Source organism: Miniopterus natalensis, chromosome 18 (genome assembly GCF_054644295.1).
Source record: "Miniopterus natalensis isolate mMinNat1 chromosome 18, mMinNat1.hap1, whole genome shotgun sequence".
Lineage (NCBI taxonomy): Eukaryota > Metazoa > Chordata > Mammalia > Chiroptera > Miniopteridae > Miniopterus > Miniopterus natalensis.
This window is the reverse complement of record NC_142098.1, coordinates 36233760-36247753: the sequence shown is the minus strand read 5'-3', so window position 1 is coordinate 36247753 and position 13994 is coordinate 36233760. Positions and strand designations below refer to the sequence as shown.

The 13994-nt window shown below is 44.2% G+C and overlaps 1 protein-coding gene across 1 annotated transcript; it reads right to left on the bottom strand.

The window, feature by feature from the left end:
• Positions 1-3760: 3760 nt before the first annotated feature.
• Positions 3761-13498, bottom strand: LOC107542246 (uncharacterized). Its single transcript, XM_016219512.2, has 4 exons — positions 12856-13498; positions 9721-9768; positions 7607-7733; positions 3761-6940 (listed from the first exon to the last, which is right to left on the bottom strand). Exons 2-4 carry the CDS (start codon positions 9733-9735, stop codon positions 5061-5063), a joined length of 2022 nt encoding a protein of 673 aa, XP_016074998.2. The 5' UTR covers positions 9736-9768; positions 12856-13498; the 3' UTR covers positions 3761-5060.
• Positions 13499-13994: the final 496 nt, after the last annotated feature.

Sequence of the window (13994 nt, the reverse complement as noted above, 5' to 3'; positions counted from 1 at the left end):
GAAGCCGAAGAATTTGGGGATGAGTGAAAGAACTATCTTCTCCCCTAAGAGCTCAGAGAGGATGAAATATGCTAAATCCTACGCAGGTGAGGCTCTAAGGGCCATTCCTTCCTCCTTGCAGCCCTCGGTAAGGAGCCAGAGCTGAGAAATGAGAGCTTCATGAACTCCCGCGCACATTACAGCGGACTCCCAGGCAGCGGCGAGGCCAATTACTGACCCTCTCCAATAATTCAAGTTAAAAGTGTTACTAGAAATCCGGGTACAGCCCTCTTCCTTCAGAGATCAGAGAAGAACCAGGGGGCTCTGACCCCATCCATCCCGGGTTCACAGCTTTCGGAGAACTGAGCGCTTCTCCGGGAATTACAAAGCGCGGGTAACAGAGACGGATCTGTGCCAAAAGCCAGGCTCAGCTTTCTACTTCTCCACTCTCACTAAACTCTCAAAATACCTTTATTAGGGAGACTCACTAACACCAACTTAAAGAAGAGGAAACGCAGCCAGAGGCATTAGATGCTCTCCGAATATTCCATTGCTCCGAGGCGGCGGCGCTGCCCGGGGGAAGGGAAACGGGCGGGACGGGAGGGCGCCCAGGAGACCCTGAGGCCCCGCGCGGCGCGGCCCCGGCCGGGCCTTCAGCCGCGACGCCCCACCCGCCCCACAGCCCCGCAGGCTCATTCAAAGGCGGCACAGGGCCGCCCTTCGCCGCGGGCTGCCTCTCTTCCTCGACGTGCACCGCCCGCTCGCCACAGGCCCGCAGCAGGGCGAAGGAGGGGCCTGTGGGCGCGGGAAGAGCGACGCGGGAGGCGAGCGCTCACCTTTCCGGGAGGAACGAAGGCCGCGGCCTCGGGCACCGGGGACGGAAGTGGCTCCGCCTACAGCGGCCTCCTGGACTACGCTTCCCAGAATTCCCGACGGGAGCGGGGCCGCGGCACGAGCGTCCTGAGCGGAAGTTACCGACCGCGGCGTTCGCGGACTACGCCGTGCGGAGCCGCCGGGCCGTTCCGTCCCCTGCCGAGGGCGGCAGTAACGGCCGCTGCGCCGAGGCTCTGCCGTGTGTGTGACAGTTCGCGGGTCTGGAACGAGTTCCAGCAGCGCGCCTCCCTGGAGCCGACGTGCTCTGCTGCGCTGCTCGCTCCAACCGGCCGCGCTGCCCGGGCGGCTGCCCGCGCCTCCGAGCCTGCGGGCAGCCCTGCCCGCGAGCCGGCCCGTTTTCTTTCGGGGGGTCAGTCCTTGGGCGGCCCTTACGCTCTTTTTTAGGAGAGTCGGTCTGAAGTCTATACTGTTAGGAGAGCTTGGTGACCGTCTCCCCTTTTTCTGAAATATTTTTTCTTCAAACGTGACCGGGGAGGGAGGGAGGAAGGTTAGATGGCAGGAGATTAGCAGATACCGACGCGGGTTCAGGCCTGGCGATGGTGCTGTGGGTGGTACCCCAGCTTAGAGCATTTGGCCGTACTGTCAGCTTCCACCGTAAAAAGGAAAGGAGGGAAAAAGGGACCGAGGACACCGCTTTTGTAAGATGTAGGTAAACATAAAAACCTGGAAAAAATACATTAAAATGTTAACGGTTGTTATCTGTACATCCTGGGAATACGAGTCATTCAGACTTCTCTTCAGATTTTCACCTAGTCTTTTAACAATCTACAACACACAACCATTATTTCAGTAGTCAAAACGTTAACTATTTGAAATAAAATACAATTAAATAATGAAAGATGCCGTGAAAAGCTTACTGACATAGCTTTCATAGTCCTTTACAAACTATCCCTTCCAAACCTGATGACAAACAGGTTGAGGAATGAGGGTGGGGACTGAGAATAGCTTGGTTCAGTTTTCAGCTCAGCGTCTTAGGTGGATGACCTCGGGTAGGTAACTTATGCTCCGTGTCTCCATTTCCTCCTCTTTAAACGAGTAAATAACCTCCATAGGCTGTTGTGAGGATTAAATGATTTATCTAAAGCCCTTAAAATACGACTGCTTAGCACTAAGTATTCACTATCACTATGATGCCCAAGTACTCCTCCCATCCACTCTCACATTTTTTCAACAAACATTTGAACATATAGCAGAATTGCTTTTATAATTATTAAAAGCAATCTCTTCTCCCCTGAAAAGAGGGATAACATGGCAGGAAAGATGGTACGTCCTACTCAGGAGAGCTTCTGTCACTAGAAGCCAAAAGACTCATTCCCTCCTCCTTCCTGCAGCCCTCTGCCAGTCGTGGGGGCTGGGGAAGCACAGGAGGCCGGGAGAAATCAGAGCTTCGTTCCCTTCTGCATGAATCACAGGACATCCCCATACACCACCATGAAGTCACACGCACTTCCCACTCCCCCCTTTTTTTTTTAGCCTCACCCAAGGACATTTTTTCCATTGCTTTTCAGAGAGTGGAAGGGAGGAGAGAGAGAGAGAGATGATGTGAGAGACACATCAATTGGTTGCCTCCCGCACACACCCCAACCTTGCTGGGGAACCTGCGCCCCAGGTACATGCCCTTGACTCGAACAGAACCTGAGACCCTTCAGCCCTAGGGCCGAGGGATGTGCCAACCACTGAGCCAAACAGGCTAGGGCCCCCCCCCTTTTTTTTTAATGTATATTTTTATTGATTTGAGAGAGAGAAACATCAATGATGAGTCATTGACTGCATGCCTTCTGCATGCCCCTGACTGGGGATCGAGCCCGCAACCCGGGCATGTGCTGACCCAGAATCGAACCCAGATCTCCTGGATCCTAGGTCCATGTTCAACCGCTGAGCCACGCCCGGCCGGGCCCACCCCCACTTCTTAAAGTGGAGAACGGGGAGGGAGAGGGAGAGAGCAGAAGGAAGCCAAGAATGGCCTGGATTCTTCCAGTGGTTAGGGGAAAAAAAGGCCAGTAGCACTTCCGGTGAAACTCTGATCCCTTCCTGGGCTCAAACTTTTAGGCAAGTGAGCATCTCTCAGGGAATTAAAATACATTAATTAAAACAAACCCATCTTTACTGCTTGTTTTCAACCTTTTATCTGTGACTATCTCATTTAAATCTCCAAACAACTCTATTAGGCATGTACTATTATTCCCCTCATTACACAGAAAAGGAATTGAGGCACAGACTGCTTGTTACTTGCCCAATCTCACACCCCTAGGAGGTGACAGGTCTTCCTGCTTGGTATTTAGGAAATTTTCCCCTTTTCCAGTCTTCCTAAAAGTCATCAAAAGCAAATAAAAAAAATCTTGTGTCTTCTCTACAAAAATTAGTAATTCGGATTTGGTGCATGGTCTTCATGTGTTTTGTCTTCATGTGTATGGTCTTTATGTGATTATGTGTTTGTCTGTGTATTATATATGGTGTGTTTTCTGCCTCCAGATGGCATTACTAGGGTTTGATATTTTACTGGCCTAAAGAGATTAAATACTTATATATGTTAAGCAGGATCCTATGGTCTAGACAAAATATTTGATATTAAAACCTGTTTTAGTTTGATGTCTTTTAGAGCTATTACCATAAAATATGTTTGTTTTACCTAGATTTACAATGAGTTCATGATATGATCTTTTGGTTAAGTATATTTGACAACCTTCCCAAAGTTTAAATTTTAAAAGACTTTTTTAACAGATAAGTGATTTGGGGTTATTCCAATAGGCACTGGAATACCTCAAGGATTCATTCTCTCTCCTTTTAAAAAAAGCCTTAAAATAATTGGGCCTATATAATATACCTGAAATTACATGGGAAGCTTTGCCAAATCAAAATAATAATAACTATTTCCTATTTGTATACTTTTTTTTTAATCGATATTCTCAAGATTTCAGTCTGCCCTAGGGGAAAACTTGCAACAATTTAAGGCCAAGTTCAGCCAGGAAGCTCCCAGGGATAGCAGGTGTCCTGTCAGTGACATGGGGCAAGACAAGTAATGGTTCCCTGTAGGGATGTCTGGCAGTGGTACTCCAGATATTTGTGGTCCACAGACTGGGAGTTTATAAATTATTTCCAGTGCTCAATACACACTTCCACTAATCCATGTGTAACTTATTTACCAAAAAATTGTCTTGGAATATTATATCTTACAAAAACAAAGTTTTTTTATTAATTGCATTATAATCAAATTTATAACCATGCCACTTTAAGTTTTGTCATTTATAAACAGTCATTATTTTACTCTAATACATTTACAAACTTATTATATCTTTAGAAAAATCCATAAAAAAGACTCTTACTCTAAACTACAGGTTTTAAACAGGTCATATCTTTAAATTAGATAAAAATTTATAAAACTCTAAAGAATAACTAAATTCATAAAAATCCTGGCAAATAATGAGAACCAAAAAAATTGGTTATGGGACTAAATAGACGGGAAATAATTATTATCCTTATGACTCTGAAATGTTACTGATTTTAAAATCTTTTTGTTTTCCAAATATAAGAAAAACTAAAAGGAGATATTCTACATTATTATCAATGGCTCATTAACCAGGCTATAGAAACTAATAACTTAGTAACATTCATTTCACAGTGTACTCCCAGAAGACAAAGGCTTCAAAGGCCATAACTTACAACCTGGATATTTTTGTCCATTGGGAAAAACATTCATTAAAGACTCTCTCCAACAGTGTTGGAAGAGACCTTACCTAACCAGGTGCCTAACCGCAAATGGACATCTGCCCATCTCTGATACTCACCTCCAACTAAGTGGAGATCACAAACTTTTCAAGACTGAAAAGCCCAAACATCAGAAATAGACACTGACAAGGCCTATGTACCTACAAATTAATGTTACTACTAATATTAGTAATAATAACTATATTTGTTCTTTAGGCTTTTCTCAAATCCTATACATGTAACCAACTGTTTAATAATTACAGAAGGTGTATAAGACAACTTTTTGTATTATCAATAATATTCTTTTTATAGTGACAGTTTTGAAATGTAAAGAAATTACTATAGCAAAAAGTTAAGTAAAAAGAATTAAGGAATTTTATATATAAACACAAAAAGCTAATTATGAAACGTCTCACATCTGTATAACTTCTATCCTATGTGATCCACATGAACCCTTTCCCACACTCTTAATTTTTGTAGGATTAATCCATAGTGTGGAGTTGCTGATGGTCTTGAAGACTTGACATATGGTTGAAGCTCTTACCACACAAAGTACATTTGTAGTGTTTCTCTCCAGCATGGACTCGCTGATGGGATTGAAGATATGAACTCCGACTAAAGCTCTTCCCACACACAGCACATTTGTAGGGTTTCTCTCCAGTGTGGACTCGCTGATGAGTTTGAAGACTTGCAGTCTGACTGAAGCTCTTACCACACACAGCACATTTGTAGGGTTTCTCTCCTGTGTGGATCCTCTGATGAACATGAAGACTTGAGATCACCATGAAGCCTTTCCCACACTGTTCACATTTGTATGGTTTCTCACCAGTGTGGACTCGCTGATGGTATTGAAGACTTGAGGTCTGACTATAGCTCTTACCACACACAGCACATCTGTAGGGTTTCTCTCCTGTGTGGAATCGCTGATGGGCTTGAAGATGTGAACTCCGACTGAAGCTCTTACCACACACAGCACATTGGAAGGGTTTCTCTCCAGTGTGGACTCGCTGATGGGCTTGAAGATGTGAACTCTGACTAAAGCCCTTTCCACAAATGCCACATTTGTAAGGTTTCTCTTCTGTGTGGATCCTCTCGTGAACATGAAGATATGAACTCCACATGAAGCCTTTCAAACACACAGCACATTTGTAGGGTTTCTCTCCAGTATGAACTCGCTGATGAACTTGCAGATGTGATTTCTGACTAAAGTTCTTACCACATACAGCACATTTGTAGGGTTTCTCTCCAGTGTGGATTCGTTGATGGGCTTGAAGACTTGAGGTCTGACTGAAGCTCTTACCACACACAGCACATTTGTAGGGTTTCTCTGCAGGGTGACCTTGTTGGTGTTCTTTAAGACACGAACTGTGACTAAAGCACGTACCACATGTCTCACATTTGTATGGCTTCTCTACAGTGTGGACTCGTTGATGGGCATGAAGATGTGAACTCCAACTGAAGCCTTTCCCACACACAGCACATTTACAGTGTTTCTCTCCTGTGTGGACACTATGATGAACATGAAGATATGAGCTCCACATGAAGCCTTTCCCACATACAGCACATTTGTAGGGTTTCTCTCCTGTGCTGACTCTCTGATCAATTTGCAGATGGGAGTTTTGACAGAAGTCTTCACCACACTCACCATAACTACTGCATTTCTCTTCTGTGGGAACACTTTGATGAGTGCAAAGCACTGAGCTATAACTAAGGCCCTCCTCACACTGACTACACATATGGGCTTTTGTTCCTAAGTGCAACTGCTGATCAAGTTCAAGACTGGGGCCAAAACTGAAGCCTTTTCCATTCTCACAAGAAGTTTGCTCTCTTGCGTGGATTACATTATGCTGGAATGATTTCTTCATGAAATCTTTTCCACAGTTCTTGTGGATATAAGACTTCTTGCCTTTGTGTACTTCCTGATCATCACCATGGTCATGAGAAGTCCTTATAACACAAGGATCACACTTGCACAGTTCACGTTTCCCATCAATCTTCTGACACCTACTCTGATAATTCTGTGACTCTCTCAGATACATTTTCTTCCAGAAATCCCAGGTGGTCTTAATTGGAAACTCTTGACATTTTATACTATTGGAACTTCGAACTTCCCCTGGAAGCTTTATTATACAGTTCTCATCTTCAGAAACTTGAGTAGATTCTCTTGCCCACAGCTGAAAGGAGGAATCACCTTGTTTTGGCAAATCAGACTTCTTGCCTTCCAGATTTATTATCAAGTCTTGATTTCTGGTTAACTTACTTATAAGTTGTTCCCATATTTGCCACCACAAAAAGTCTTCATGAAAAAGGTACTTTAATCCAACTTTTTGAATAGTGTCTATCTCATTTTGATTCCAATGTCCTGGAACAATAAAGAGAATTCAGAGATGAAAATGAGAACAAATGAAAGTCTATTCAGAGATTAAAATATTTTACAGTTCAACCACACTAGGAAACCATATTTAATCAGTTTGACTTTGTCTTTGGCTTTCTCATGCCTCTGGAAACAAAGAGCTCCTATGTGCTAAGTGTTAAGGAGACTCATCTGGAACTATACCTAGACTTATGTATGAGGTCAATGTTAGAAATACACGGCTACAGACCAGGGAACTTTCTCAGGAAAAGGGAAAAGAATTTATAATATTCCACCAATGAACATTATAACTGGAAAAAAATAGAAAACTCATTCCCATAACTGACACATCTTATGGGAGTAAAAATCCTACGATAACTGTTATCATTTAATTTGGCTGAATTTTCTGAGGAATGTCAATGGCTAATATTATATTCCAGGTTTTGTACATATGTATTTGTACATATGAAAGGTGCCATGGTAACCAGCATACAGGATGGTCCCCAATGATCCTGCCTCCTGATGTCCATTTCCTATCAAATCCCTTCTAACAATATATCAGGATTGGTCTTCAAGGTCAGGGAACTATTTCAAAAGGTCCAACGCTCTGAACAACTGAGGATACAGAGATTCTCACAGAGGTTGAGATTCAGTGTCAGAGGTGCCTGTCCTCACCCACTAAGACCAGGTTCTGGAAGTTCTCCAGCATCACATCTTGGTACAGCTTCCTCTGGGACTGGTCCAGCAACCCCAGCTCCTCCTTGGTGAAGACTATAGCCACGTCCTGGAATGTCACTGCCTCCTACAATAGGAAATACAGACAACCTCAATCTTATGACCAATGGTCATGGGGAGAGGGGTAGCACTGAGTGGGCAGAGAGGATGGGTGGGAAGTTGTTCTGGATCCTGAGGACTCTGAGTCTACTTTATGTAGTTTCTTCCTCTTCTCAATCCAGCATGTCAATTGCACATACTAATTTTCCACAGTCCCATCAAAATATGTGTAATTAAAAAATAATCCCTGTTTATTTCACTTGGTGTCATGTGTGAGAATTCCTATAGTAAGCACCCTGGAACTGTTAAATCTTGAATCATGGGGGATATACATTTCATAAGTTGATTAATACAACCAAAGTGTTCCACAAATGTTAGGTCAATTTACTGCCAACAATAGGGTCTGATAGCTTTTATCTTTCCAACATCATCATTCATAAGGGAAACAAAAATTATAGTGTCAGTGAGATATCACTCATGAGAATGGTAGAAATAAAAAAAAATCTGCATCAAACAATGACAAAGATGTAAACCAACTGCTTTCAGATGCTGTGGTGGGGCTGTAAATTGGTACTACCCCTTTGGGTAACTGTTTACATTCACCTACCCTACAAACTGAGTCATTCCACTTCTAGATGTTTAACCAAGAGATATGAAACATATGTCCACAAGAAGACCTGCACAAGAATGTTCACAGGACCTTCATGCAGAACAATCAGAGGCTGCAAAATGACCCCAATGTCCTTCAAAAGGGGAATTTTGTCTATCCTTCCAAAGGATAAACAAACTGCCACATATTCATAAAATGTAATACAACTCAACAATAAAAAGGAATAATGTAGTGATACATACCACATAGATGAATCTAAAAAACATTATGTTGAGTGAAAGAAGCCAGGCACAAGGGTACATACTGTACATACTGTATGAATTCATTAAGTATATTAAACTTGAAAACAAGTAAACTAATCATGTGATGACAGATCAGAACAGCAGATGCCTCCCAGGGGTAGAAAACTGACTTGAAAGACTGTGTGATATGAGAGAACATGGGCCCCTTCCCAAGCTCCAACTCCCCCCCTCCCCACCTGTGGGAATATAAGTGTACCACGGGATTTTGGCAACCTGGCCGGCTACCACGGGATTTTGGCAACCTGGCCGGCTTCTCGGCTCTTCCTTGGTCAAGGAACAGCCAAAAAGAAACATTTCTGGATGTGAGTCTGTAATGTAAACATTATTACCAGTTGCTTTGTTTTCTGTACTCTGTATATAACCCTATAGAGAAAAAGCCTGTGTTATGGAGGCTTCACTGGCAGCCACACCCCTCCCCACCCCACGGGTACGTAAGTCCTAATGAACTCATGTCTTTCTCAGCCAGCCCAAGACACATGAGAGAACTTTTGGGGGAAATGTAAATATTCTACTTCAGGTTTTGGGTGGTAGTCCAATCTATTAATCAACCTCCAAAATGGAGTATACCACTGTCACTGACCTGACACTTAAGATGTGTAATTTTTGTAAGTAAATTATATTTAATTTTTAAAAGCCCATGCAAAAGTGTTATAAATCAAAACATTTATTCAGAGACACAGTCATGTGCATGTGTGTTTGTAGCTTCTGAAGTTTACACACAAAAAAGAAACCCTCCTGGAAGAAGTACATAAAATAATGCCAAATCACAAAAAACTCAAGTGAAAACATAAGATTAAAAATTGTACATATGCTGTGGTTGTAATTATATAAAATAGAGCACAGGGAAATAGCAGATATAGCAGTATAGTAATCTGGCTCTTAAAACTTTTTTGATATCTATGAATTTCTACACTATTATTTGTGAAATAAATGAAATAAAACCAAAACTAAAAACAAAAATGAAAGACAAAAACAAAAACAGAACCAATATAAAAGATAGTAATTGGCACATAACAAACATCTGTCTTTTATCCTTCCTAAGAGAAAAAAAGTGTCTAATCTTTGAGGAGATTCTAAGAGATAAAAATCAAAACTCAGCTCACCTGGAACTGGGTCATTTTCTCCTGCTCCTGCTGGGGAGGCACAGCGTCCTGGGAAGGCAGAGTGGCAAAGGAGAAAGCAGCCATGAGACACGGGCCCTGGCACACAGGCTGCTCTGTGAATTATAAAATGTGACCCCTCCCTCTGGCCACAGCAGTAGCCTCTCAGCCAGGGCCCTTGTACAGGGAACAACCTGCCGGACTAGTCCCCTGAAGCTCCCGGGGTCACCATTCTCATCCTGGGTGTGGTGGGACATGAAAGGCAGTGGCATGTCCTGGCCATGACCACGAGAGGAAACCCTGAGGCCAAACGGTCTGGGTGGGGCATGTCACCAGGATTCCACTATTGATTCTTCCGACCCACTAGCTCTTGGTGCCTATTCCCACACCTATCGAATGGGGAGAATCCATTACCCAGCTCACAGCGTTGTTAAGACGTTTCCGTGAATCTATTCAAACAAGCAAGCAGAGCCTAGAGCTACCCACGTTCACGGGACTGCCAGCCTCGGGCAGAAGTAGTTTAGTAGGAGCGAGAGCAACGCGTCTGCTTCTCAAAGCCTGGGAGCAACACCCGATCATAACGTCCAATCCCCGGGCGCTGGCCCTACATTTGCTGCACTCTCCTGCTCTGCTCAGTAATGGACTTTTGCAAGGAGACCAGACGTTTCACAGTATTTAGTAAGAGAAAGTAAGTGGGTCTGGGGAGCCTGGCTAGCGTGGCACCTGCCCACCACCTGCCTGCTGCCTGCCACCCACTCTGAGAAGCCTTCCATCACCCGGGCATCCCTGCCCCCATAGAGGAGAGGGTCAGCAACTGTTTTGCCTGTGAGATAATAAACACATCTTTATCCTTAGCACCTAGAGGAGAGGGAGTACTCAAAACCCACGGAATCCAAGGATGACAGAAAACACACTCTGCTGGGCAGCCTGGGCTAGTGGACTCGGGGAGCTGCGTGATTCTGAGCCTGAAGCCCCCAGCTGGGAGGAGGGGAGGAGGCTCTGTGTCTTCCTACTTCCCATTTTACTTGTTTTGCTCAAACTCCATCAAGGTCATCCTTAAAAGTGACACATTCATAAAAGGGTCATTCATGGGCTACTGGGTAAGGCAAACCCTATTTACTTATTTAGGTATTTAATTTTGAAAGTGACTGATTTCACACCAGGTATTACTCAGATGTCACTCTCAGAGTTCTTCCATGGATATCGCTTTATATCAGGTAGATCCCCACCCACCATGTCCCTTCTCCCATTCACTCCTTTGGATGTTTAGCGTCATCACTTTCTAACATACGCGGGTGTGTTTTCGTTATTCGTCTTGCTTGTATCTATCCATCTTTTTAGAAAGAAGATGCATAGTTTTGGTCACTACCCTTCCTCCAGTTCATGGCATGTATTGCAGAGGACATCCCCATACCCTCCCTCCTTAGTCATAGGGCTGAAGGAGAGTAGGGCATGAAGGTCAAGAACCCAGGCTGCCTGGCTTCAAATTCTTAGCTCTGTCTCGTCCCTGTTTCCCATAAATTGTTCACCTATCAACATTCTTATCTGTGAAGTACAGAACACAACAGTATTTTTTGTCTGTTATGAAGAGTAAACTAATTAAAGCATATAAAACCTATAGAAGACTATCTGCCACTCAGTATGTGAAATACTATTCCTGATTCATCAACACTTGTTTGAACATCTGCCCGAGAGAAAAAATTTGCTAATGAGTGAAGGAACCTGTTCCCGACTGAGAACAGAAATGACACACAGCTTGTTAAATTCTCCCACGTTGGGACAATGTTACCAGGAGCCAGGGGGTCACTCCCTCCTCCTCCCTGCACCCTCTTTGAAAAGTCAGGGCTGAGACCGGAAAAGAGGCTGGAAGATGTTAAAATTGTGTCTGTGGTCCAAAATGAATCTCGTGGGCATCCTCCAGGCACCACTTCTTCCTTTCAAACAGGGGGAGGGAGAGTGGGGAGTCCTTAGCAATAACAGGAACAGCCCACTCCCCACAGTGCACAGAGAAGGGTCAGTGGCGGTGCGGCTGGAGCTCAGAACTTAGGCAGGCTCAGCACAGAAGCTTTCAGGGACTGAGCGCTTCTCTGAAAGAACTAATAGATAACAACCAGCCACCTTTTAGCTTGTGCTGGGATCACTTCTAAGCATTTGTACATCTTTTACCTCACCTAAATCTCACTACACGCCCACTAGGGAGGTACTACTGAGGCAAAATAGTAAGAAGCTAGGAAAATGCCTTGGCAAGTGGAATAGGGAAACAGACAACTGAACAAACTGGCCGAGCAATGTTCAGCCAGATGCAGAACGTCACACTGGCAAAACTGGCGCAGGACCTGCCCCCAGGGTGACATTTATCACTGATCATCATTTTGGACCTCTCCCCTGACCTTTCTTCCCTAAAGAAAACATCAAGGCCTCAGTTGTATTTCAGCTCCATGGCCAGAAAAGCTGCAATACCAAGACAGGGAGGCCAGGGCCAGATGCATGACTAATGACCCCCTGCCCAGGCAGTGACCATTCAGTGGAGACCACGACCCTGAAAGGACACACCTTGAAAAATTGATGAATATTCTACTGAGATCCTCCCCTGTGACCTCCCCTGAAAACCCCGCCTTTGTAAAGCAGATAAACCCCTCAAGATAAAGGAAGCCAGCCCTGCCTCTCTTTGGAGCACACCCACACCTTATGTCAGGCGTGAACTTTTTATGTTCTGTCTCCTAAACTCCCGCTGATCCCAGCTTTAATAAACGGCACCTGGATTCCTGTCCTGAAATCTTTCCTTCACCAAGTCAAGACCCCACACACTACTGGCCGGCCGGAGGGTGACCTGCCCCATCTCCCTCTGTTGGCACTACTATGAACTCCACTTTAGACAGCAGAAGCAGAGAAACTGAATAACTCTACAAGGATTATGTCACTAGAAGGCGGCAGAGAGAGCAGAAGGAAGGGAGGCGAAGGAACCCGGCCCAGAGACCCTCAGACCTAGAATCGGGACCCGGCCCGTCCCCAACGCCACCCGGGAACCAGGCGCAAACCTGCCCTCTGCCGCTTCTGTCCCCCGAGAGCGAGGAAGGCACCTGCGGGTCCCACGCCCAGGCAAGCGAGGAGGGGACCCGGGGGGCCGCACGCCCTCACCTCCTAGGAGATACTGACGACTCGCGCCCATCACTCTCCACAATCCGGGAGGGAAACAAGGGCTGCAGCTCCTCGCTCTCGGAGCGGAAGTGGCTCCGCCGGCCCTGCGCGCTGGACTACATTTCCCAGAATGCCCCGCAGGGAGCGGGGACATCCGGCTGCAGCTTCAGAAATATGCAAAAGATGGTTCAGTTTAGTCCGTTCTCAGGCACTATTAGAGCTTGACCTATTTTCCTCCTTCTCGGTCTTTCTTTTTCCTAAGTTAAAAAAAAAAAAGGCAGTATTAAGTGTGACTGAAAAGTAAATGTGGATGAATAGTACAGAAAGTCAGCTTGACGCTGTCTGGATGCATCTAAATCTGCTTATCTTGTGAGTTATTCATTCCGCAATGTTGAAAACACACAGATTGGAAGAGTAATTTCTCACCACTCACAAATACCAAAAGTTTCCCGTTTTTCTTGGTTTTAAATGCTCATTTCGAAATTAGTTTTCTGGCAAGTGAAGGAGAATGCGCTGTCAAAAGAGTGAAGGAAATACTGCAACTTGGAAACGAAAAGCCAAGAATATATGCTGAAAATGTTTTTTTGACGCACCTTTAAACATACCATCTTCTGTATCCAGCCGCCTCTTGCCATCATAAATACAACAGAATGTTTTTCTATAAGGTGATTGAAATGAGCCATGATTATTCAAAAAGTAGCTGTGGCTGTAGGGGATCCTCCTCAAATAACTAACAAATTCAACTTTGTTTTTGGCACCCTTATTGAGGTGATTGACACATAAAATTGTAATATACAGGGTGTCCCAAAAAATGTATACACACTTTAACAGCTGATAGCTCAATTTTGAAAATTAAATGTATTTTAACAAACACTGCCTTTTATTCAAAGTGTGTGTATACATTTTTGGAGACACCCCATATTTAGGCCCTGGCCAGGTAGCTCAATTGGTTAGGAACTAGATATTCATATGGAGAGTCAATTCTGCTAGAGGCAATATACACCTTAAAGATTCCAGAGGTTGATTTTAATTCCATCACTTACCAAAAAATAAATTTCAAAATAATGTGCATGTACACAGAAGTATTAATATATGTACACATTCACTTCATAGGGTAATGACTCACATTACCAGCTAGT

Excerpts from the sequence above, each read along its gene's own strand:
- LOC107542246 (XM_016219512.2), bottom strand. Across the intron at positions 6,941-7,606 it reads CCAGAACCTGGTCTTAGTGG|GACATTGGAATCAAAATGAG; the intron begins GTGAGGACAGGC and ends TTATTGTTCCAG.